The sequence below is a fragment of the Pangasianodon hypophthalmus genome, chromosome 5 (assembly GCF_027358585.1).
Source record: "Pangasianodon hypophthalmus isolate fPanHyp1 chromosome 5, fPanHyp1.pri, whole genome shotgun sequence".
In the NCBI taxonomy this organism is placed as follows: Eukaryota; Metazoa; Chordata; class Actinopteri; order Siluriformes; family Pangasiidae; genus Pangasianodon; species Pangasianodon hypophthalmus.
The window spans coordinates 26066998-26092161 of NC_069714.1; the positions used below are offsets into that span (position 1 = coordinate 26066998).

At 35.9% G+C, this 25164-nt stretch overlaps 1 protein-coding gene across 9 annotated transcripts in view; it reads right to left on the minus strand.

Moving 5' to 3' along the window:
* itprid2 (ITPR interacting domain containing 2) overlaps nucleotides 1–25164 on the minus strand; it is a 67558-nt gene that overhangs the window by 21220 nt on the left and 21174 nt on the right. For 6 of the 9 annotated variants that reach the window (XM_026913199.3, XM_026913195.3, XM_026913193.3 and 3 more), the window contains 5 exons: nucleotides 14460–14669; nucleotides 11989–12031; nucleotides 7778–7827; nucleotides 2047–2100; nucleotides 23–62 (listed from right to left, as the gene is read on the minus strand). In XM_026913199.3, coding sequence (XP_026769000.3) covers nucleotides 23–62; nucleotides 2047–2100; nucleotides 7778–7827; nucleotides 11989–12031; nucleotides 14460–14634 — 362 coding nt within the window. In that variant the 5' untranslated portion in view covers nucleotides 14635–14669. Of the gene's footprint in view, nucleotides 1–22; nucleotides 63–2046; nucleotides 2101–7777; nucleotides 7828–9125; nucleotides 9961–11988; nucleotides 12032–14459; nucleotides 14670–15775; nucleotides 16469–19546; nucleotides 19668–25164 lie in introns of those variants that run through there. The other 3 variants (XM_026913196.3, XM_026913192.3, XM_026913200.3) reach the window with 3 other exon arrangements.

Below are 25164 nucleotides of genomic sequence, written 5' to 3' on the forward strand. Positions count from 1 at the left end.
TCATTCAGGAGGTTTTACTTACCTGGGGGCAGGTTTGGCGCTGCTGCTCTGGAGTAGATGGGCTACAGAGAAAAAGAGACAGAAAGAGAAGTGTAAGAATGGCCATATCACAAGGAAATATTCATTCAATACAATATCCAACCACCTACAGTTACACTAATACTACACTAATGCACAAAAATACAAAAATTCAGTATTAGTAAACAGTGTCATACACAGTCCGGATAAATATTCCTCCCAGAACATTCCATCTTCATCCTCCTTTCGTGTCATTCCTGTGACTCTTTACAGAAACTCCTAAATGTCCTTGTAAGTGTGTTAGCAAGACAGCACAAATTTACATTACAAATCACATAAGGACTGGGAGTCAAGCGGGTCAGTCATCATTATCATCAAGCGTATGGCTGATGGGATATTTGTGTTTTTTTAACCTTTCTGTTTGTTTGTTGTGTGTTTTTCTGTTTTTGATGACTTGCTGGAAAGCACATTGGTCAACGGAAGTTGTAATTAATTGTGCTATATAAATAAATTGTCATTGTCATTACTGCTTCAAAGTCATCTGACCAACCAGAGTTTAGCATTCAGGCCAAGAGGGCAGGGCTTTGTCCTTATAAGCAGCATGGCAGATCATGGATGCTAGCCGCTTGGCTCAGTTGGCAGCTTTGTGACTTCCAAAGTGTTTCTTTTTTTCTTCATATAATTGCTTCAAATGATTTTACCACAGTTCCATCCCATTTGGACTGACCTGTGTCAAATCAATTTCCAGTTTTCTCTAAGACCCTGGCTCCTTTGTTTTTGATTTGATTGTCTGCACCCTGGTAACCCAGGTGTACTAGAACATTAATGCCTGTAACAGGTTCATTTGATCTAGTTATGTTCTTGCTTTGCCCGATTTTGGACTGACAGTTGTTTCACATACACACAGTTTCACTTCTGAAAAGGATTCCAATGGCAGCTCTCACTGGGTAGGATATACTTTCACTTCTGCATTTTCAGTCTTAACTCAAAAGCTGAGTCAGTAGAGAGGCGGTGCAGAAGGGCAACAGGTAAAGCTGGGACAAATGAAAACGCAGTACCTCAGTAATTATTATGTTGTGATAATTTGGAATAATTGCTTACAGTGTGAGTTAGACTCTTCTTATTGTCAAAGCTTGCCCTGGTGAGTGTGCTTACACATTAACTTAAACCTATAAATAAAAAATTGTACATGAATTAAAACAGCAGCAGGTTGTCAATCTGCAGTTAATCTCACAATATTTATTTAGCTAAGCATGTGTTAAGCCCCACCTCCTCTCCAATTATTTGGTGGCCACCAATCACAAATGGTTCTGGTTTGTCAAATTTCATAACAATTGGATATATAAGGAAAGTTTACTAAAACAGATTTTGTGTATTATACAAGTTTAATGGCTCTCAAAGCTGTTGGTTTAACTCAATAAATCTGTAGTAGAAAGAATTTTGTCAAAACACATTTTGCTATATGCTTATGGCCCAAAACACGAAACATGCTTGGACCCCTTATAACTGGTGAAGCTGCCTTTAGTTTCTACAGTTGTAGAATTCATTTTCAGTAAAAATCCCTGATATTTCCTCACTAAAATACATCTTATTTATTTCTTTAGCTTCTAGTTACCCAGCTTCCTGCAATGCTTAGTTGTATATTCATGTTTTAATTGCTTAATGAACATTTTTTTTATTTGTCAATATTATGTTTTAAGTTTAAATACCTTCCAAAGAATCTATTTCTTAATTCCTATCTTTCATCAATTTTAATAAAGTTGTTTTTCTGCTAATTTATTCATTTGAATGAATGCATTTTTCCCTTGCATTATTAAAAAAATGAATATTATTAAATCAAAATGGCTGCCTTTTTTCCCCCAAATTTCCTTAAAGCTCCTTCAAATCTGTATCAGTGGCAAAACATTCATATCAGTTGAAACCTCCTGAAAAGTTCTCATTGCTCTTTAGAGACAAGTTATTCTCTCAGTGAATAAGAGAAAGAAAAACAGTACTTTCAGTATTTTCTATATTTATATAAACACTCACCCTCAGCACCCAAGGACAAGTCATCTTCGAAGCTACAGCCATTCCTCGGTGGTCCTAAAAAGCAAAGGAAGAAGAAAATCCTTACACTCTGCCATTGCTAAACACTAACGACAGGCAAAGAACTCTTCTCCATTTCTCAAAATCACATTTCCTCACACCCACACACAGTTCCCGTTGACAAATCAGCTCTTCAGGCAGAGATAAAACATACTGTTGGTGTGAACCATCACTGGCTTATCTACAGAGCAATCCTATTGACCACATGGTGGTGTGCTGTGTGTAGGTCTCGGCTCCAAAGTTCACAAGGAGTGGTGGGGCGGAAAGTGACTAGATCCTGATAGTTACTGTAAAACATGCTAATTAAAAAAAAAGACTACTAACAAAAAACAAAGAATAAAACAACCAGAGAGTTACAGATGCAATGCGAAGAAATCTCACGTTAACATAATGAGTCTGATGAGAGAGAAGACGACAAGGGCTTCAATGATAAGTGCTGAACCTGTCACTTGCACTTTGAGAAAACACAGAAACCAGACACACTGAGCTGTGTGTTAGCTAAAGTTTTGAGTTTCATTTTTGCCTGAACTATTCCTTTAAACTCTGAACTCACTCCAATTTTACAACATTTACACAAAATTTATACGATCCAACTTACACAGTTAAACCCTGCATATGTCATTTATTTTCTGCATTAGCCTGAGTTTTTAGTTTTCGATTTCTTATTTATATAAATAAACATGGAATTTTCATGCTCATTTTGATGATGATCACACTTGCAAAAAAAAAGAAAAAAAATCAGCAAACAAGTTAACATAAAATCAGCAAATTTAGCCAAATCAAAATGTGAAAAAACAAAAAGTTTAGTGGGTTGGGTCTTATTTTCTGGGGTATAAACTGAAGTATATGGTGGTAAGTATATTGGGCTGCATCACAGCACCTCGTCATTGATTATTTTCCTATAATAGCATAACCCCAAGTGTTTTGTTCCTTATAAACACTATAAAATCATTAAAACATAATAATACACTTAATTAAAAGGGGGGGAGGGACATTCATATATTAATATATTCATTGAATATATAGGTGTTGCTATTTTTTTTGTCCCATCCCATGAATCAATACAGTTTTGTTTAATCAGAAAGGGTTGAAATTGTGCCAAAGCCAAACCAAGACTACTAATACAACTTTACTAATACAACATTTATTTATTTATTTATTTATTTATTTATTTATTCAGTATACATTACATTAATTAAGGTGAATGTGTGTGTATGTGAGCGGTATTATCTTAGTGCTATCATGTATAAAGGCCAGGTTTTCTCCTTCAGTCTTCCTGCACATGGTGTATTGCAGTTGGAATTGTTTTTGTTTTTTTTTGTCTTTTTAAACAACTCTGGTGACCTGTGACGATAAAAACCTACCCATGATACTGAGTCTATCATAAACCCCACCCTCTGCTAAACTCCTTCTTCAGAACTGGGAGAAGCTTGTTCACCTTTTAACACCTAAACTCTGTGAACTGCCATCTGTCAACACACACTCGCACGCACCCTATCATTCCCACACACTGCTGATTACCTACAGTAATCGCTCTGTATGAATCAGGTGATGAAAAACAGAGATTCGTTGCTCCGAGTTTAGCAGAGAGAATGGTAAATGTTGTACATACTATATAGTGGCAGGAGAAACAAGTTAACACTGGTGCACATTTCTGATTTGCAAGTTATATCCGCAACACACGTGTATTACATGTGGAACCTGCAACACTGCTGGCATGACATCAAAGGTTTGGATACTAACAGAAGCTCTATTCAGTTTTAGCCTGACCTAAACACTGCCTTATTGAGATCCAAAATAAAACCATATTTCTACCATATTTATGGATAAACAAAAGAAACATTTTGTTTCGTGATGCCGCTCAATAAGCTCACGCAGACCACGCGCTGTGCACAGAGCTGCATATTAATTTTAAAATATTGTATGACTTGTACATTCATTGTGTGTTTTTGTCATTCTTACATTATCATTCTTTATCATTATTAAAAAAAATAAATAAATAAACTTTTCAGGAAATCATATGAGCATTTTTATGAAACACAGTTTAAGGGACTCCAGAACCACTGAGAGTAGATTATGACAGCATTTCCAGCGAACTTTTCTGATCTTGATTTCTGGAATGTAATAAACCCACAAACTGAAGTAAATCCAGTAAAATTTTATTAGTTGGCTATTCTTAGAAGGCTATATATTGTTATAACTTGTGAATTTTACCAGCAGCCCTGCTTTTTTTTTTTTTTTCCCCCCAGTGTTTTCCAGTGTTTCTAGGGCACAGTGATATGGTTAACAATTCATTAAAAACATGTTTAAGAAAAATAATAAAAATAAATAATATTTAAAAAAAAAAAAAAACCTGCCAGTATAGACCACATGCACTTCAGGTTTTAATCCAAATATGAAAACAGAAACAAATATTTTGGGAACTAAACAGATTCAGGAATCATGTTACATCCCTAATACTATAATATCTATCTATCTATCTCTCTATATATACATATACATACACACACACACACACACACACATACATACATACACATATATATGGCGTGCTGAACTGAAAGCCAGACGGAGCTCTTAGTAGCCCTTTGATTGCTTATAAAGTACCCTTTCGGTTTTAATTGAAATATTTATTATTATGTATTAAAGCACCACAGCATGAGCTCACAAACAACCACAGCATGAGCTCAGTGCTCTCATACAGATAACAGTCAACACTTTCATACTTTACATTCTAGCCAGTAACTGTAAATGACTAGATAACTGATCCATTCAATTTAGTTCAATTTAGTCTTGTAGTTAAGAATTCCTACATTTATTCTGGGAAATAATGAATTGGCTGTAGTGCAGCTTTCACAGGTACCACAGTCTTTCTGTTACTTATATCTCAATGTCAGAGATTAGTGACAGGAAGCATGTTAAACATCCATATTGTGCATTTAGTAAGGATTTATACACAATAATAAACAGTAAGACTTTATTATTACTGTAATAAAGATCATTCCATTGCTGACTGCAGACCATAAACCCCTCTAAAGAACAGGTTCAGCGTGTTTAAACCAAATTGTTTCTTTAATCTCGCGGTCAACATGCTGCTATCTGTTTTAACCACTCCTTTTTCTCTTGTAGAGTTTTATTTACCGCAACTGCAGCTCACACGCATGTACACACACATGCACATGTCTCTACATGTCTAAAAAGATCATAACCAAATATTTCAGCAAGGATTTCATATCTGGGTTACGCTGACGCACCAATGTAACTGCATGAGTTAATTTTGTGATTATGTATTCATTTCCAGAAACTAATGTCTAAAACGATGTCTAGGACTAGACAATATGACAGAAATATCATATCAACATGATACCTATATCATGATATATAGGTTTAGTAACAAACTGCCAGCAAAACAGTAGTAACTGAAAAAATAAAAAAATAAAAAACGAGTTCAATGACACTTATTTTATGTCCACATAAATAAAATGAAAATGAAAACTTTAATACTTTTAATAAATTCTAATATTAAACAAAATTATTTATAATTAAATTTCTTTAGATGTGTTATACTGAATTTTAAAAAAATTCAGTATAAAATTAACAGCTTGCAGTTTTTAATTATTTAAAATAAAAATCAGTTAGAAAAAGTGTACTGTAACACAATTTATCACAATATCAATATTATGTCGTCATATCGTCCTAATCACAACCAACTACTACAGAAGTTATTTTATTTACTGGTGAGTTCTCAAAAATATAACAAGAAGCTTGTATTTTGTAGCTAGCTAGAAAGGAAGATCACACCATGCAAAATACTCTCGTTTTTATATTAAATAGCTGCTCGGTGCCAGTGCTAAAAAATAAAAAAATAAAAACCTTTGGAATGATAGCGCTTTAACCACTGTTGTCACAAAGAACTTAAAAAAGGTTACCATTATGAGGAAGGGATTTTGTGGTGGAAAATAATTTAGTTTCAACAAAACGATTAAACAATCATGAAACACAACGTTCCATAGGGAAACGAAAAGGCTTCTACTATGGCTTGGGTTCTCCGCCTTTTTGCAGCAAGTGACCCCTTAATTCACACACAGAGACCAGAAAATAATTATTTTATGCAAGAAAATTCAACTAAACAAATAGCAGACTCATTATTTTATTAATAATAATACTGTAGGTATTTATTAGTCATAGAGCTTTTGATTCTTGACATTTCCACAATCATAACACAGTAGATCCAAGCTGAAATTATTTATAGGCTACAGTCATTCAATTCACGTGACCAGGCTTTTAGACTAATAACTAGAAGAATTCAATAATACATATAATAACTATAATAAATTTAATAGAAGACACACTGGCTACACATCACAGTTCCAACTTTGAGAACCACTGAGCTCTGGCATCACTTTCACCTTTTCTGGCCCCTTTATTTTTAAGAGTGTAGGCAACTGGCTACAATTCCAGCCAGACGATATCCGATACGTGGCACTCGGTCCAGATTTCCCTGACATTTTGTGTGAAATGCTACGGTTTATTGAATGGGTCAGAAGACTCGTCACTCCACATTCCAGTTGAGTAATCAACCTTTCTCTAAAACCCACCCACGAAAAAAAGTGTAAAAGTCAGGAGATGATGATACAAGATTGAATCTTGATGGTGTTGTGCTATAGGGGAGGCTTTGCTAGCAGGTGAAAACAGACTCAATATAATAATAATTGAAATTCTGCGCTAAAATGTTCATTCTGTTTTAAGCATGAACTTACTGCCTTTTTTTTTTTTTAAACTCACTTTTGGGCCCAAAATCTTTGTATCCTAATCCTAAACATTATTATGTGTTGACTTCAGGTACACATTTAAACATCCTGTCCCGGTTTTGTAGATGTTCACTATTTATATCACCAACTTCACCCAAATAATATCTAAATACAACTGAATTATTTTAGCTGTGACAAACTTCTCCAATCTGGAAAGTAAATCAGACAGCTGAACTGTCATTACACAAGCAACGTCATATAATAATAAATAAATAAACACTACAAACTAATGATTCTCTCATTCTTACTTTTGCCTTTCTTACTTTCCTTCTTTCCAACTTTATTTTTTTTTTATCCTTCTGTTCTTTAAAGTTAAGAAAAGCCAGGAGATTTATTTTGTGTGAAGCACCAAGTAGGTCAGGTCACTAGTGATTATAGTAAGGGCTGCAGTCCAAGGAACAATAACACTAACAGGACATACACTAAACTAGACTCCCCCAGAGAAGGTGGTACAGACAGGAAGGCCAATAAAAACGCATACTATAATACTGCAACATAAATAAAAAGTTGATGTAAAAGTTGATTGTAGGCAGATATGATTTAGGAGGCAGGGCTCATACATGGGAGGAATGAATATTCTGCTTAGAAGAAAAGGTAATGATCTGATAACACGCAACATTTATCTGTCTTACAATCACTTTAATGTAGTGAAGACCATGGAAGCACTTTAAAAATGTTGATACACAAACACACACACGCAGACCTTTCATAATGATTACTGCAGCTAATTATTGCTTGCACCTAATCCTAACCTCAGCAACCACAAAGATTTTATAAAACTTGCAATTTTTGTTTAAATAAATTAAAAAAAAAAAAAAAAAAAAAAAAAAAAAACACAACTCCAGATAAACAGTTGTACTCACCTTTGGTCGGACTGTTGGACTGCTCATCAAGAGAAGCTCCAAGAGGAGTCCTAAAGTGTACACAGATAAATATATAAACATGCACGCACGTTAACCAACAATGTAACACACATTGGATATTATATGGAGTCAAACTGATTAAAAAAAAAAAAAATAAAAAATCATAAAGGTGAAGCTTCAGTGGGCTGCAAAAATATTTAGACAAGGAGTTGTGACATTTTGTTTACACACGGCCATGCTTTACTTGTTCTGCATGTTCCACATCAAAACAGGGACAAAACTAAGAACAGCAAATAAGTAAAGGAAAATAAGATCATTATAAAAATAAGAGTTACGCCACAAACAGAACCTCCAAGCTCACCTGTAATAAAGTTTTTAGGTAGGTGTTGAATTTTCTTAATAAACAATATTAAATATGCTACCATATCAAACAAATTTTAAATGATTTTTATCTTTTTTGCCATTACTTTATCCATGAACATATTGGGATTAAATAGGCATGAGAGAAATTTCTTCATAATTCTTCTTATGCAGCTTTGTCCAACTTCCCAACACTGGGGAAGTAAAACATATCATTTACTTACACTTGGGCCTGCACAAATACACTAGTAGCTGGACGATTTATACAGATTTAGAGCTTAAAAACTGAAAACAGTGTTTCACGTAGATGTTCAGTGACTGCCCTTAGACTTCCTTTATAAGCGAGTTTGGATTAAACAGGTTTTCTGTTTCTTTGCTCAGTACAAGGAAGTGTGTCAAAATTCTTGTTTAAGAAAACTTGATAAAGGTTACGTTTAAAAAAACTCCAGACTTTTCCTTTAAAAACCTCAGTTTATAAAGGATACATATACTGGACCATGACAACATGCTGACACACAACATCACAAACACGTGTTACTGGCCAAGTACACTAAAGCATGACTCGGTTGTTGAGCTCTCGCTGTGCTTATAGACATTAAACATTACAATAGGATAAAGATAAGGATGATACAACACATGATATCAGTGAAGTGTATTCTATATACTTATATATCTAGACAAAACATACTATACACACGCAATAGCCCCAACTACAAACAGCTGTTCCACCTTGAAGCTGTTAAACACGCAGAATATAAAGTGCAATAAAGCGTAAAGAGGTATTACAGTGTAATCATAGAACTTTATCACATTTCATTATACGTACGAATAAGATTGCGCAAGATTTTAACTTTGTTAACTGGTTAACTTTGAAATGTTTGATCTCTAGCAATGAAAGTCAAATGCAGACACACACACACACACACAGTAAGACATGAACACACTAAGCATTCATATATGCTCACAATCATTTAATATAAACACTTACAAAATGCTGCTTTCGCTCTCAGACTCCACTTTCATCCAGACACCTGAATGCACGAGCGGCGTGAGAAACCAGGCAGCATGAACACACACACACACATACATACACACACCAGCCTCAAAGGCTAAGAATAAAGTCCACTCTGTTCACACAATGACTCTTAAACCTCTGGACATGGATCAAAATCCTGCATATCGATAAAAGTTCAGCACTACAGGATATCCATAAAATTCCAGAGAAGTGAGACAGCCACATGTCTCCGCTCTCCCTCTCTCTCTCCCTCTTTCTCTCACTCTCTCCCTCTCTGTGGACTGAACGGGGAAGAAGCACTGATAGCACGAGAATGTTTTATTGACCGAGTGTGGAGCGAGCACCAACGCACAAACACCAACCCCCCCTCCACTCACTGTGTGTTTGTCCCGGTCACATGAGGAAAAGGGAGATCCGCATAATTGCATCTTCGTGTAGCGCAGAAAAGTGGGAGCTCAAAGGAATAAATAAACCTTGTTATGTGTGATCATGAATGTATTTGTAGCTATCTGTCACTTGACATCACAGTCAATAACTCACCCTTCAATACATTTAATAAAATAACTTTTATGCACCTGTAAATTTTTATTTCATGAAATATAAAGTTAATAATGACTTGAAAGATGACTAATGAGGACTGCATGGTAAATTTACTGTATTTTTTTTATTGTTATTATTTAGCAGACACAGGGCTTCTATCATGATACCTATACTGTCTTAGATAAAGAAATAAAAAAAATTAACCTATTTTTGTTTTTAGTTTTATTTAGCATCTCATCTTGAATGTGACCTAATCATTAAAAACCTGATAAATGTTATACACCTCATTTTTAAGTAACTTAAAAAAAACTACACTGTCAAATAAAAAAAATATTAATAATTATGGTAACAAGGAATACATTAAGTAGATTTGCGTGGAATTAACAACAATAAAAGCAAAAGAAGCAGCAAAACGGAAAGCAAAAAGGAAAGATTTTAAAAATTCTTAGTATCTTAGCTAGCAGCTAGCATTAGAATCACAATGCATGTATATTCTCTGTGATTTTATTGTGTATAATTTTTGCTGTTCACTGCTATATGTATTCCAATTATCAAATAATTTAATTAATTTATTCATTCATTCAGCAGAACATCATGACTCTCAGAAATCCTGCCGGCTTAGCTCATGTTAGCTTGTTAGCTTGCAATAGCAGTGGAGATTTAACACATTTATAAACATGAGTTAAAAATACTCTCAGAAATCCTGTCAAGTTAGCATGCTAGCTGATTGGTTAGCATTAGCAGGGAAGATTTTTTTTGAATATATATGAATAACACTTAACAATCCTCTCAGAAATACTGTCAGGTTAGCTTATGTTAGCTAGTTGGCTAGCAGTATCAGTGAATAATGTTGAAAATCGTCTCAGAAATATGGTTGCTAGCCCATGTTAGCTAGATGGCTAGCAATACCAATTCAAATCTGTAACATTTATGAATAAGAGTTAAAAAAAAAAATCCTCTCAGAAATCCTGTCAGGTTAGTTCATCTTAGCTAATTGTCTAGCACTAGGAATAAAAAAAGAAATGTAACATTTATTAAAAAAGATGCAAAAATCCTTTCAGAAATCCGATCTCCCTGCTTGCTTAGCATTGTCAATGAAGATTTGAAATGTTTATGAATATTAATTTAAACTGTGCAGCATTTTAAACAGTTAAAAAATCCTCACAGATGTGCTGTTTGGTAAGTTCATGTTAGCTAGTTGGTTAGCATTAGCAGTTGTGATTTGTAACATTTATGAGTAAGACACAAGAATCATCTCAGAAATTATTAACTGAATAATTGTTACCTAGAAGGCTAGCAATATCAGTGAATATTTGAAACATTTATGAATAAGAGTTAAAAATCTTCTCAGAAATTTTATCAGGTTAGCTCATTTTGGCTTAGCATTAGTAGTAGAGACTGGTAACATTAAGATGCAGTCAAGATCCTGTAAGAAATTTTGTCAGGCTGGCTCATGTTAGCTAGCTGGCTAGGAATATATTTGAAACATTTATGAAAACGTGTTAACAATTCTCTCAGAATTCTTGTCAGGTTAGCAATAATGGTTAATATTTAAAATATTTATGAATAAAAGTTTAAAAAATCCTCTCAGAAATCCTGTCAGGGTAGTTCATATCTAAAGCTAACCTGGTTTAGAGGAAGTTCAGACATCATATTAAATCACATTTCCTGCTACTAATTAGGCAACAAAGTAAACAGCCATAACCAGCTCCAAAGAAGAAAAAAAAAAGGAAATAAAATTAAGTTTAAAATTTAGTTAAAAAGAGGGTAAAACACTATTTAAGTGCAAAAGAAGAAAAAGAGTGACTCGATATCCAGGAAATACCGTAAACACATTATCAGTGCTTCATGAACGTAACAAAAAGGTATTCTTTCACTATAATTGGGCAGGCGATGGTGTTAGAGAGACCAAGAATTCATCAAGATGACTGTTTTAAACATACTGTTTCTACACAGACATAAGGAACTCACACTCGCACACACACACGCACACACACACAAAACGTGTACCAGTTCAGCAGAAGAGAGCGAGCTGCCTTTTAGTGAACAGGAAATCTAAACTTGGACACTTCACAAAAACCACAAAGCCATTCACATCTCCATCTGAAACCAACAGCAAATCGGAGGCCATCGCACAAAACCATCCAGACAGTGTTTTTCCATCCTGAGTCCTTACTGAATCCTTTGTTTTAACACAGCGAGAAGTATTCGAGTCACACCACAAACATTAATCCTACTGACAACATTTACATCTGAATGCAGCCGAATGGCATTGCGTAATCAGTCAGGATCCTACCTGCATTCTCTCAGCCAGCTCGCTATTTTGTTAGGGATCGGACCTAAAAGAAAAAGAAGAGAAAAGAAAAAAGAAAAACACATGTAAAGGAAGTTTACAAAGCAGGCCACAATCCCACGAGCAGCATCCTGTTAGAGTTCCCACAGCCAAACACAATACACACACACACACACAGACATTTAATTTGTTTACTGTCACATGAACCCAGATCAAGAATTAAAAGAATGAAATATACACAATTTTCTGTTCATCCCTAATGTAGTCGCTCGGCCAGGACATGTTTGGTGTACTTTTGTTTTGCACTGGGGATACTAGGCTAATTTTGCTAATAAGTAATGGAAGCTTATAGCCACCAGTTTAGCATTGTTGCAAGCTGCCCGACTGAATCATCACACAACCGGACCAAACACATTTGTCAGGCTTTGCTGATAAAACACTAAGAGCCAAACAGAATGGAAAAAGGGTAGCATCTTAAGTACCATCAAGACTGCAATCACTTTTTTCAGCACGTAATTTGGCAAAGTCTGAAAGAGGAATTGTATGTTAGAAGCAATTTGTATTATAATAATGTTTGATTCATAAGCACCTTTTTCTGCAATTGCATGAAATGTACATACAGTAGATCATGTAAAAATAATAATAATAATAATTAAAGCTGCATGCAGCATTTTAGGGGGCCAAGCACCGACTTGGTGAGCCGCAGGTTCACAGATGCACTACAATTGTTGCCTAAGCAATCACAGGAAAGCAGAGCCATAACTTTAGGAAAAGGGATTCAAGAGTGATTTGTAGTTTCATTCATGATGTGAGTGATTCACTGACTGACTCTGACAATTCTCTGACAGTCTGGGCCTTTGTTTCCCCACTTTGTGCAAGTATCTGAACCTAACTTATATCTGTCTTATATTGTGTTTGTTGTCTGTATAATAGCACATTGAAAGGCTAGAATGGCAGTAGACAGTTTTTTTAGACAGGTCTCAATATGATGTGAGCCAGACTTGGTGAAGATTGGACAAAATTTGGAGGAGGAGTAGCAAAAATGGCACTTAGATGGAAGCATTATCGGCATGTTATGGTAACTTTTGACCAGTAAGTGGCGCTGTCATGAAATTTGTTGCGTTGTCCCAGGGCATGGTCCTGAAGATGCCTACCAAGATTTGTGTCAGTGCGCAAAGTTGCTGCTGAGGTACAGCCTCACTTCCTGTTTGGCGGCTTCTCCGTCAGACTCGTTGGCCCATTACGAACAAACCATTTGGTGCACTCAAAATTCTTTTGCTAACTTTTGTGAGGCTTACTCTGAAGATATGCTAAATTTGGTGATGACTGGACAAAATTTCCAAGACAAAAATTTCCAAATCCAAGACGGCAGAAAATCTAAATAGGAGGAAATTGAGGTCATAGGGTGTGCTGAACTCATCTTGACCCAGAGGCTTATAAATTTTGGACAAACTGTTCAAAAGTTAAGAACATAAAAGTTAGGCCCAAATTTGGCCCAAATTTGACCCAATGGTGGTTCTACAGCATTTGCAGCACTTTGCCCAAATTTGGTCAGAATGTTCCTTAGACCCTCTCCACTCTGCCAAATTTCATAACTTTTTACCAGATATTTTCAAGAAAAAGAAGAAGAAAATGTAGAATAACAATATGGTGCCTATGCACCTTTAGTGCTTGGTCCCCTAATAACACTGAGACAAAACTGTGCTTTTGAAGCGACTGCAAAAGTGCCAACTTCTACAATCTAACCGCAGCATTTAGTATTTTTTGGCCCATTGCTATGGAGATATGGGAGACTCCTGAAAACAACCCATCAACATCTGATTATTCAGCGAGAGCAGCACTCAGACCAAACACGAATCAAATTCACCCAGTGACCAAAACCAAAAAAAAAAAAAAAAAAAAAGTCTGGTTGAATCTGAGTGATTCCACCACTACATACTGTTAGCATGGACATGTCCAGTCCACTCACATGCAATACATTTTTTATTCCCCCATTCACTAGGAGTTTTTTCCTTCAGTCTAATGATTCATTTATAGATTTCGAACAACGCTAAACTGTTAGCTATAAGCGTCAATTACTTCTTTAGCCTTGTAGCTCCAGGGCAAAGATGTGCATGTCTTGGATAACCAATTACACATCTATGCTTAGGGGTAAAATTAATCTTTAACTAAACTTCTCACTGTTGTGATTACATCTGCAACCATCCTCCACTACTACACTCAAAGTTTCCTCTCCAAAAATGTGTTTGAGACAGAGACACTGATGTAAGAAGAGTAAAGGAGAAAAGAAGAAACCTCAATAAAAGATTTTATTAGTCCCATATCAAGGATGAAAGATGCAGTTAAATATTCTGCTTTCCCCCTCTATTGGAACACAGCTGCCCTCTACTAACACATCCCTGAGACTGCAGCAGAAACAGACAGCATAATGGAGATAGACAGATAGACAGATAGACAGATAGATAGATAGATACCAGTCTCAGAGGCCGTTCCAGGCTTGTCGTTGCTGTTGCTGTTGCTGTTAGTGAGCGGTTCTTCCGATTCCGGGGCTGGCCATGAGTCTCGACTCTGCGCCCATGCCATCCTCCTCAGCGTGGCAGTTTTCCAGGGGTGATCCCTGCCTGCCGGGGGCAATTCACACTCCTCCATGTCCTCCTGGGACACTACAGAGGGAGACTAATCACCTGTAGATGGGGGGAGAGAGAGAGAGAGAGATTCACAGTAAGTGGTTAGTGATATAACCAACTGCCAGCAAAACAGCAGTGTTGCATTAAAAAAACCTGAAAAATATACAGTGCTAACTTTATTTAATGTCTATTAAAATAAAACATTCAACACAGGAATGCGATGAAACCACTTTCATTGCCGATACCAATACCGATACTTGAGTATCAGCTGATACCAGCATCAATATTACTTTCTTTAAAAACTACTAAGTTGCTTTTCTTTTTTCCCTTTTAAAACCATTAAGCTACTAAGCTGTTTTTTTTTTTAACTGAAGCACTTCACAGTTAAACTCTAGACAGAAAAATCACCTACACTACAAATATAATAATTATAATAAAATATAAAATATAAAATATAAAATATAAAACATAAAACATAAAATATAAAATATAATAATAATAATAATAATAATAATAATAAAATAATAATAATAATAATAATAATAATAATAATAATATAAAGTCTGTTTATATATAAACATTTTCATTTCCAAAAATATTTCTTTTTCAAATCCAATTCCAATCTTTGCCATTTTCCACAGGATCTGATATGTTTTCTAAAAAATAAACACTGATAACACAATAAACACCTGAGATCTTCTAACTAGGTTCCTGAAATTAACCATATTCTTGATTATTCATTTGAATCTTGACGAGGGTTATTATTCTATAGTGATATTGTCTGTGTTGAGCTATCATTAATAAAGCGAAACCAGCTACAGTTTCAGCATGAGCATCGTCCCTTAAACACTCAATGTTATCTCATCAGTAAATGCTCTACATAACCCACCCATGTTTATATGTACTTTGGTCTTTTTTAATTGGTGTGTTACTATGAGCCTGTCATTTCCTTATTTATATTACAAATCCTGGCTGACTTACTTCACCTGTTGGAAATTTGCACCTTGAGTCTACTCGCAAAGCAGGTGTGACCGAGGTTGGTAAAAATCTTGTGAAACACTGACATCAAGTCTAAATCAAAGTTTTATTATTGCAGTTTGCAATAAAGCTTGTTTGCTAATTTCATGGGTAAATAATTTGTTAAGCTTTTGTAGCAAACTCACCAACCGTAAATAGCTTCGGACCCTTTTTTAATCCATTCCAACGGCCGCTTTCCTCACTCACAGTCTTTACAATATCACCTCCCATATTTCCCTGTAAGCTACTAGCTGTCTAGTTAACTTCTGCTCACCTTGCCCATTTTCACCCACCTTCCAACTCACAATCGTCGGACAGGAAATAGCCATAAGCCATCAACCAATGACATGACGTCAAACACTCCGCCTACTTTCTTTCTCTTCTTCCTCCTTTTCTCAACTTTAGCCTACTGAATGTGCTAGCTGTTTCGAGTTGCCAGGTATTTAACTCCTGCATCAATAAAAATGTATAAGAATTAATTTTTCCTTCTCTGTTTTTTTTTCCAGCTGCAGGAAATTTTGAAAGTAGCCCAAAAAAAAAAACAACCTCTGAACTTATAGTTTTCATATGTGACTGAATTTTCAAACTAGCCATATTGGGAGGGAATATCACAGACCTGGCAACCATGCATACAGTTTTTGTTTTGTTTTTGTTTTATTTTGTCTTTGACTGAATAATGTATAATCAAGTTCGGGAGGATATAAAGTCTCAGGCTACACACTTCCATTTTGATTTTCAAGCTGCCACATGAAGGAACTCCCATTCAAAGTAGCTGACTTTGTATGGAAACTCTGTGTGTCAAATTTCACTCAAGTTAAAACTTGATACACAGTTTCACTCACGAAATTCAAAGTCTGGAATGCAAAACCAAAGACTGACAAAGTCCACTGATGTAAAATACTTTCACAAAAGCTTAACAAAAAGATCTATAATGTTTGGAGGAGTGTTTGGGGAAAATCCATTGGATTCAAAAACAAAAAAATGGGAAGACTGGTTTTTGGTCACAATTGTGTTTTTCTGCCTGTAACATACTTTGATACCGCAAATTTAAGAAACCATAAACATGTTTCACCAAAATGATACGGAAATGTTGTCTAAATCCTTGCTAGCTAAGTGTCACACTCTGTTCAAGCTCTTAAGTTGGACAGCTACGTGCCGCTATGTGAAACTTTTAGGGAGTAAACAGATATTAAAATAATAAAACGTTAAGTATGGAGCGATACATGCAAAAGAGAACCATATTTCAGAAAGTCTGTAGTTATGTGAAGAGTTTTCCTAGTCTGCCACTCATATAGACTTATAACCTACAGTGCAAGTGAAATGAATATTTTCTACAATTTAAGACAACAAAAATGCAATAAAACTGATTTATTACATCATTTAAATTCCTACCAAAATAACCGCGCCCTTTAAAATAACTTCTCCCTCTCACAATGTTCTCTGTGCTCTCATCCCGTTAATAGAGAACATGACATCAAGAAACATAGCAGCATGAATCACACTTGTTTAGCAATAAGAGCTGGGGCTCATTGTTGAAATCAGACAGCAGCCAAATAGCTATCAAATCAGTTGAAACCGATCAGTCAACTAGAATCACTTCACAGACGCCCCCACAGTCCGACGTGCCACAACAGCACCTTTATGTTGTTTGTGACACAGAATACGAGCTTGAGGATATTTGCTTTTCAAATGAATTTTGAAAACGTAACTAATGTCAGGATGTCACTGGTTTAACATGCTCTACTCCCATGACTGTTTTACATGCAATGCTGTTCAGCTGAAGTGTCATAAACGTTAATAATTAAACTGTAGCAACAACAAAAAGAAACTACAGTGTTAACGCAGGGAGAAGAACAAATTAGGACGGTATTCAGCATAAATAATATACAATATATCTAAAATATATCTATATATCCAAAAAACATTATGGACTGAGTCCGTGCTGTATTTATATCATCAAGTAATTTAATGATGTACTAATATAATAGTCGGTAGGAATGTACGATAATGGATAAATGATCACAATATAAATCATGAATATTTACGGATACTGAAACTTTCAGTATCAGCTGACAGCCGATAAGCTTTAATTTTTTTTTATTGAAAGATTTTTTTTAAAAATAGAGGCAATACACATCTTCAAAACACAACTTACATAATACTGCAGCTTGCACACAAAAATCATTCATACTGCAAACATAAATATAATAAAGCATAAATATAATATAAATCAATCCTAAAAAAATCCTAACTAAAAATATACAAGTAAGTCTCTCTTTACATGTAAAGCTCCAAACAAAACTTCTTTCCAAATCCAGTTCTAATCATTTCTATTTGTTAGAGGATCAGATCTAATTTTTTCTCTTATATTATATATTTTTTCTATTACATATCTCTTATCACATTTTGCTGATATCAGTTTGATACAGATCATGAGCATTGTATTCAGGCCATCTCTATTTTTACTGCATTTTATTTATCATCACTTCACAACAAACAGGAAAGCTTTTTTATATTGTACTTAATAAAAATGTATTTTATTCTAATGTGTCATAGCAATAGAAATAATTTAAATATATTAATTTATTAGTCTCAGCTTTAGACACACTGCCCATGATATACAGAGTGCTGACATCTTCTGTACACTTTTCTGACCACAACCTTCACAATGTTTTACACTGCAATCTGATTGGCTGTCTAAACCTCTGGGCATATGTTTCCAGCAGGAAAACAATCTTTTGTGGCTTTCTGAAACAACTAGGTTAAAAACCTCACAGAAAAGTTATGAGAGTTTTGTTCGAAGCACTTTGTGGCGAGTAAACAAGATAATCTTGTGTGTCTGCTGAAGAGATGGAGGAAAAAGCTCTGTGGTTGATTACAAAGTGTACCAAACTGGTACAAAAAGTACCAAACTCTCTAAAGCGAAAGACTCATTGCACAAAAGTTTGCAAACATCTGGAGCTTCTTATGTTTTATTACAGTTTAATCATTACTACTGCTACAGACCAAACAAAATGATACAGAATAGCAAGAAGGAAAGCTAAATCTTTGTGGAACTGCTTGCTTTCAGATCCTAATGAGACTCCTAAATGAATGCTTTTGGAGGATAAACCTGTTACACTTGCAGACAAAAAAAATATTATTTCTAAATTCACTAAATATGTAATAGTAAGCATTTCTCGATTCACTGATATGTTTTCCTTGGTTAGATTTCAAGACTGTAGAGGATTTAAAATAAAAACCCTTTCTGAAAACTTACTAAGCTCACCGAGGTCAGTTTGAAGTTAATGAATTGCTTGAAAAAGCCAAAAGTCATCAAGATTAAAAATGCAATCAATTTATTTCTGCAGAATAGAATATTTTATTATACTGTTACACGGCAACACCGCACTTTATTTAGACATTCAGATAACTAAAATGTCCCCCTTCTCCCACTAACTCCTAACGATGTACAAAAGTGAAGAAAATGAGGATAAAACAAATGGCATAATGGTTCTTATTGATATTTCAAATGTTTATTGTGACTTCTATGAACTTGAGTCAAGCACTAATCCAGCTGAACAACTGTAATGCAACGCTCATAGTGGAAGATGACAATAGGTGATGTTGATGCATTCCTGTACAGGTCTGGTCATGCATTTTGGTGATTAACCCATGTAAAAACATTTTATAAACACACACGCACACACGCAAACACACACGCACACGCACACCACCACCACCATCATCATCATCATCATGCTCCGTTTATTCCCTCCAGCATTCTTTTTTGACATGCGTGACGTGACGTAGAAGTTTATTTCAGGGTATTAAAACGTTCACGCAAATTCAGCAAGCAGACTGTTCCCGGATTGGAATTGAGGTTTTCAAATGTACAGAACAGACACTAAGCTCGACGATAACAAAAAGAGACTCACCATAGACATGTGCAGAAAGTCAACACACCTGATGAAGAACTCGCAAAGTGAGCAACATGACTCTCCAATACAATCCCACTTAGAGAAGAGAGAGAGACACAGACACAGAGAGAGAGAGCGAGAGAGAGAGAGAGGGGGGGGGAGGGAGAGACGGGGGGGAGAGAGAGGGATAGTGGGATAGAAGGAGTCAGAAAACGAGTAGGGCAGGAAATGTCTGTTTAGTTGAAAGATTACACGCGGGTGCCGAGTCATTTCCTGTTTTTGGATGGCCACTTTTTTTTTTCTCGAGGGACTGGACACATGCACTCAAGCGGGACGTGTTTATCACCCGACTGTACAATCTCTCCAGGATCACTGTGCGTGGCTATTCTTAGGCTGTGGCTATTTTCAGGGTGATTTTCATAAATAAGCAGGAAGGAAAGTGCTCGGTAAACAGAAACGAGTTGATCAAGGACAAAAGGCATGTGGAGCCAGAAAAGTAGAGATGGCACCCGGATAACCGTAGCGCCTGTTTAAATATGTTCAAATCCTCCAACCCCTTTCAAACACAGACAAATACTCAAGTCAAATCCAACTGCGAATGATAAATATAGTCAAAAATGCCTGAAAACATCAGAAGATTGTCAAATAGAACCAACTACACTTAATAATAAGCACATTTATACATTTTAAATATTATAAATAATGAACAAATTTATAATAAATGCATTTTTATTTTTGATTTATAAAATAAAACATTTGTGCATAAAAAAATTAACAATAATATATTCTATAATTGTAAAGATGAAATACAAAATATTTACATCAGCTCTTTCCAGTCAGTTTGCAATTATAAAAAAAAAATTAACTTTGCACAAATCTCAAAAAAGCGTACTGTGACATCAGTTATCACAATATCAATATTATATTGTCATATTGCTCAGATCTAAGCCTGAATATGCGGAATACCATCAAAAACACTCGAATCCTCTGAAACGCACTCAAGAAGTCTCCAAAATCTCAAAAACACTCAAATAAGCCCGAAAACGTTCACTAAATAATTAAATAAATATTGCGTTAAGTCTCTCGCATTCTCTCAAAATGGCTCAAGTCTGCTTAAATATAATAAATATTATCAAATACCATACACTCAAACAAGCATAAATACAGATGGTTATCAGAAACAAGGAGCTTTAATCACGCAGGACTGGACAAATGATAAATTCATTAGCTAAGCTAAAACGCTGCAGCTAACGTAACGTCAGAACGTATGGCGAGCTAGTTAGCTAGTTACAAGTTAAGAGTGACAAAAGAGCATATGATCATTAACATCTTTAAAAGAAGTTGTAGCAAATCAGTGGTGTAATGCTGGATATATCTGGATATATCTAATGTAGCAAATCAGTGGTGAACATTTTGAAGGTTCTAGCTGGAGAGTTGTAGGACGACTTTGAGAGGCTCTTCATATTGCTCATTTTAGTCAGTATTTCCACATACCCGAATATCCTGATTCCGAACAGACTGTGTAATGAATCCACCTAGTAAAAAACATTCGACTGGAAGTCTGATCACTTCCTGGGTGATGTTTGTAGTGTAGCATGCGATGAGATTTGGAATAGTTAACAGCTTTGAGGTGCATCGTATCACTGTGAAGCACATACATACCAAAAATTATAGCTTTTGTTTTGCAAAAATCAATGAATAGAGGTTTTTTTTCCCCCTTTTCTGGTTGTTGTTCATCAGGAACCTACCAAAGGGGTGGGGGAAAAAAAAACAAAAAAACAACAACAACAACAAATAGCATGGACATGAAATCATCTTGCCCAAGGAATCCAGGCTACTGATTTTTTCAGCAATGTCAACACTTCCATATTTCTTTATTATACTGAAATTTGCATACAATTAAATTAAGTATAAACATCTATTTAACTGTTAAACAACTGTTTCAGACCAAACATTGGCCTCGTAGCTCCACCGCAAAGCTAAAGTAGCTGGAGACCAAACATATCTTGCCTAATTATCAATATTTGTATAAGAGAAAAAATATTGGCCAAATATTCCTTTCTCATTGGTATAGAAACAAGTATACACTTGTATCCCACAAATCAGATCATATATTGGAATGGAAAACTTATCTCTGTACATCCCTAAATATAACAGTTTAAGCGATGTTCACGCCACAGTGGTAGGAAAGAAAAGTGCTGTGATGTTGCAATGTTAAACTCCCTGAGTAATAAGAAACACTGGCACTGCATCTCAACTTGTGTTTGCGCAGCAAACAGCTTGAAACACGTCAGAGCTTTTGTTTCTCGGACTCTTATCTTCAATTGCTGCTCTGAGTGATCAAATATCAGTCTTGGGGAAAGTGGAAAATGGAGCCAACGCAGTTCTTTATCCTGATAGGGTGGGTGGAAAAAGGACTTGAGAATAAAGAGGACGGAACATGATGGACATCTTGGCTATTAGGAGGCTTATGTGACTGGATCACAATCCTGCTTCATTAATGTTTAATCTGGTTTAATGCTTTGTCAACTATGTGTAATCATTTGAACACAGCAAAGGAAAAAGATATGATAATAAAGGAGCTTTTTGTTGCACCTAATTTGCTTATTACAGAGGTTTTGGATGAGTACATATCAAAATCTGATTGCTTGTCCAGGGAATGAGGATGTACAGTTTATATTTTTTAGGCTTTGGGTTACTGATTAGTAGGTTGGGGATTCAAACCCCAGCACCACCAAGCTGCCACTATTGGGCCTTTGAGAAGTGCCCAGGAGCTCTGACCCCAACATTCCTAACAAGCTGAGATAAGCAAATAAATAAATAAATAATTTTTCACTGTGCTGTAATGTACATATGACAAATAAAGGCTTCTCTCTCACTGAAAGGCCTTTCATCTCTTTCTTTTTCAGTAACTTCCTGGAGGCAGAGAATCAGACTTCCTCTTACACCAAAGAGCATTTAAATATTTTAATACACTTCCTAAATGACATCCTATCAAGTCCAGTGTAGGCTATTTTCAGCTTTAAATGATTCTTTTGCAATTGTTTTTAAAGAGTCGTGATGAGAATAAAGGTGATGGGTGAAATGCAGTAACAGTACAGTAACACATCTTGTTGTGAGTTACTTATATTAGCATTTCACTAAAAGGGGAAGTCACACAAGGCTTTCCCGACTCTATTTTTTGTTGGGGTGAAGCAAAGTTTTGGTGATTATGGCTAATCTGGGTGGGATGTGAGTTTGAATTATGTAAAACTAACATTTTGAGCAACTGCAAGAGACTAGCATTAATTAACTTCCTCCATTTTGTTTTTCTGGGAAATAAGAGCACAGCTCCACCCACCCATTCAGTTTCCACTGAATCATCCTTACAAGGTTCACAAATTCAAAGTGTAAAAGTTCAGATGCACTCAACGTCAAGTAAAATTAACTGGTGTATTTTACTCGCATTCGTTCCGATAGCTACTTAATGAATACGTCTTATTACTTAAAACGTCCATATGATCTGAAAGACGAAGCTGCAACTTGATGAAGCTTAAGATACATGTTGTACAAACGCTAATAAAAGAAGCTAAGTACCGTAAATATAGGTTAAGCACACCTACCATAGAAAACACTAACAATGAATCTAGTACAGTTCAACTAAAGCCAAATTACTGTAACTAATATGGAAAATAGAAAAAAATCATTAAAATCCTAAAAAAAATATCCCTTGGTGTAATGCAAGCTAACTGCATTTAACACACCGTAGCCAAACCAAGCCCAATATTTCACATCACACTCAAATCTTCATACTTCACCATTTCCTTTTACACTTGAAAATAATTTAAGACTCCGCAGCCCATGTTAAAAGTAGACACACGCATACTCCCTACATTAGACAAGCGTTACCAAATTAGGTACGACTTATTCTGGAACGCTGTGTTCCGACCCAGTCATGGCAAATAACTTGCACCTGAAATGAAACATGACTTCTCACACTTGCACACATTATTTACATGGACAGCATTTAGCAAAGCCACACACATCACCAAAGACCAGTGATAACTGCATAAACCTCATGCGGTGTTAAAGCATGGTCAAGGTCTTTTGTCTACAACAGCATTGCTAAATATGAGCGAGCGAACACACACGCACACACCTACAACTACAGCTAAAAGAAGAAAAAAAAAACCTAACCTTAGTAGGCAGAATGACATCATGACCTATTCATACTACATATTTTGAGTACTACTACTAGTGGGCAACAATCACAGCATCGATATACAGAACAGTATAACAGGACATCCCATTAACTTCACAAAGATTGCATTGTTTGAGTGCTATTGTTGGTATTCTCTGTTCCCCTATCAAACAAATAACAAAACTTTAAATTTTAATTGTTTGAACTTCCTGAAGTCCCAAAATCTGTTGTAAGTAAAACAAAAAAAAACATCATGTGAAAGCCCTGAAAGCTTGTTTAAAAAAATATATATATATATTCTGAAAATGTGTAAAGTCTTCAGTACTTGTGCAAATTTCCATAAACTTGTGTAAAGTCCTGAAACCATGTGAAAAGTTCTTAAAGCTTGTGTGAAGTTCTGTAATGGGTTTAAGGTCCACCAAGATTAAGCAAAATCGTTAAAGTTTGTGGGAAGTACTCAAAGCATGTGTAAAGCCCTGAAAGCCTGTGTAAAGTCCTGAAAGCATGTGTAAAGCCCTGAAAGCGTGTGTAAAGCCCTGAAAGCGTGTGTAAAGCCCTGAAAGCTTGTGTAAAGCCCCGAAAGCTTGTGTAAAGTCCTGAAAGCCTGTGTAAAGCCCCGAAAGCCTGTGTAAAGCCCCGAAAGCCTGTGTAAAGCCCCGAAAGCCTGTGTAAAGTCCCGAAAGCCTGTGTAAAGTCCCGAAAGCCTGTGTAAAGTCCCGAAAGCCTGTGTAAAGTCCCGAAAGCTTGTGTAAAGCCCTGAAAGCCTGTGTAAAGCCCTGAAAGCTTGTGTAAAGTCCTGAAAGCCTGTGTAAAGTCCTGAAAGCTTGTGTAAAGCCCCGAAAGCCTGTGTAAAGTCCTGAAAGCTTGTGTAAAGTCCTGAAAGCGTGTGTAAAGCCCTGAAAGCCTGTGTAAAGTCCTGAAAGCTTGTGTAAAGTCCTGAAAGCCTGTGTAAAGCCCTGAAAGCCTGTGTAAAGCCCTGAAAGCTTGTGTAAAGTCCTGAAAGCCTGTGTAAAGCCCCGAAAGCCTGTGTAAAGCCCTGAAAGCCTGTGTAAAGCCCTGAAAGCTTGTGTAAAGTCCTGAAAGCCTGTGTAAAGTCCCAAAAGCCTGTGTAAAGCCCTGAAAGCGTGTGTAAAGCCCTGAAAGCGTGTGTAAAGCCCCGAAAGCCTGTGTAAAGCCCTGAAAGCCTGTGTAAAGCCCTGAAAGCCTGTGTAAAGCCCTGAAAGCCTGTGTAAAGTCCTGAAAGACATTAGATCAGCTTTAATGCGCATTTGGCTCATATGCATCTGCTTGACTTGATGCTAGCATGTGGCAATCAGCACATTATGATTTGACCCAAAAAATATCACTCAAAAGGAATTGTTTTGTCTCTTTTAGATTTTTATAAATAAATAAATAATCCCGTACTCCTATTATGGAGACATTTGGTTCTCACAAAGGGCTAAAAACTTGCGCGCGC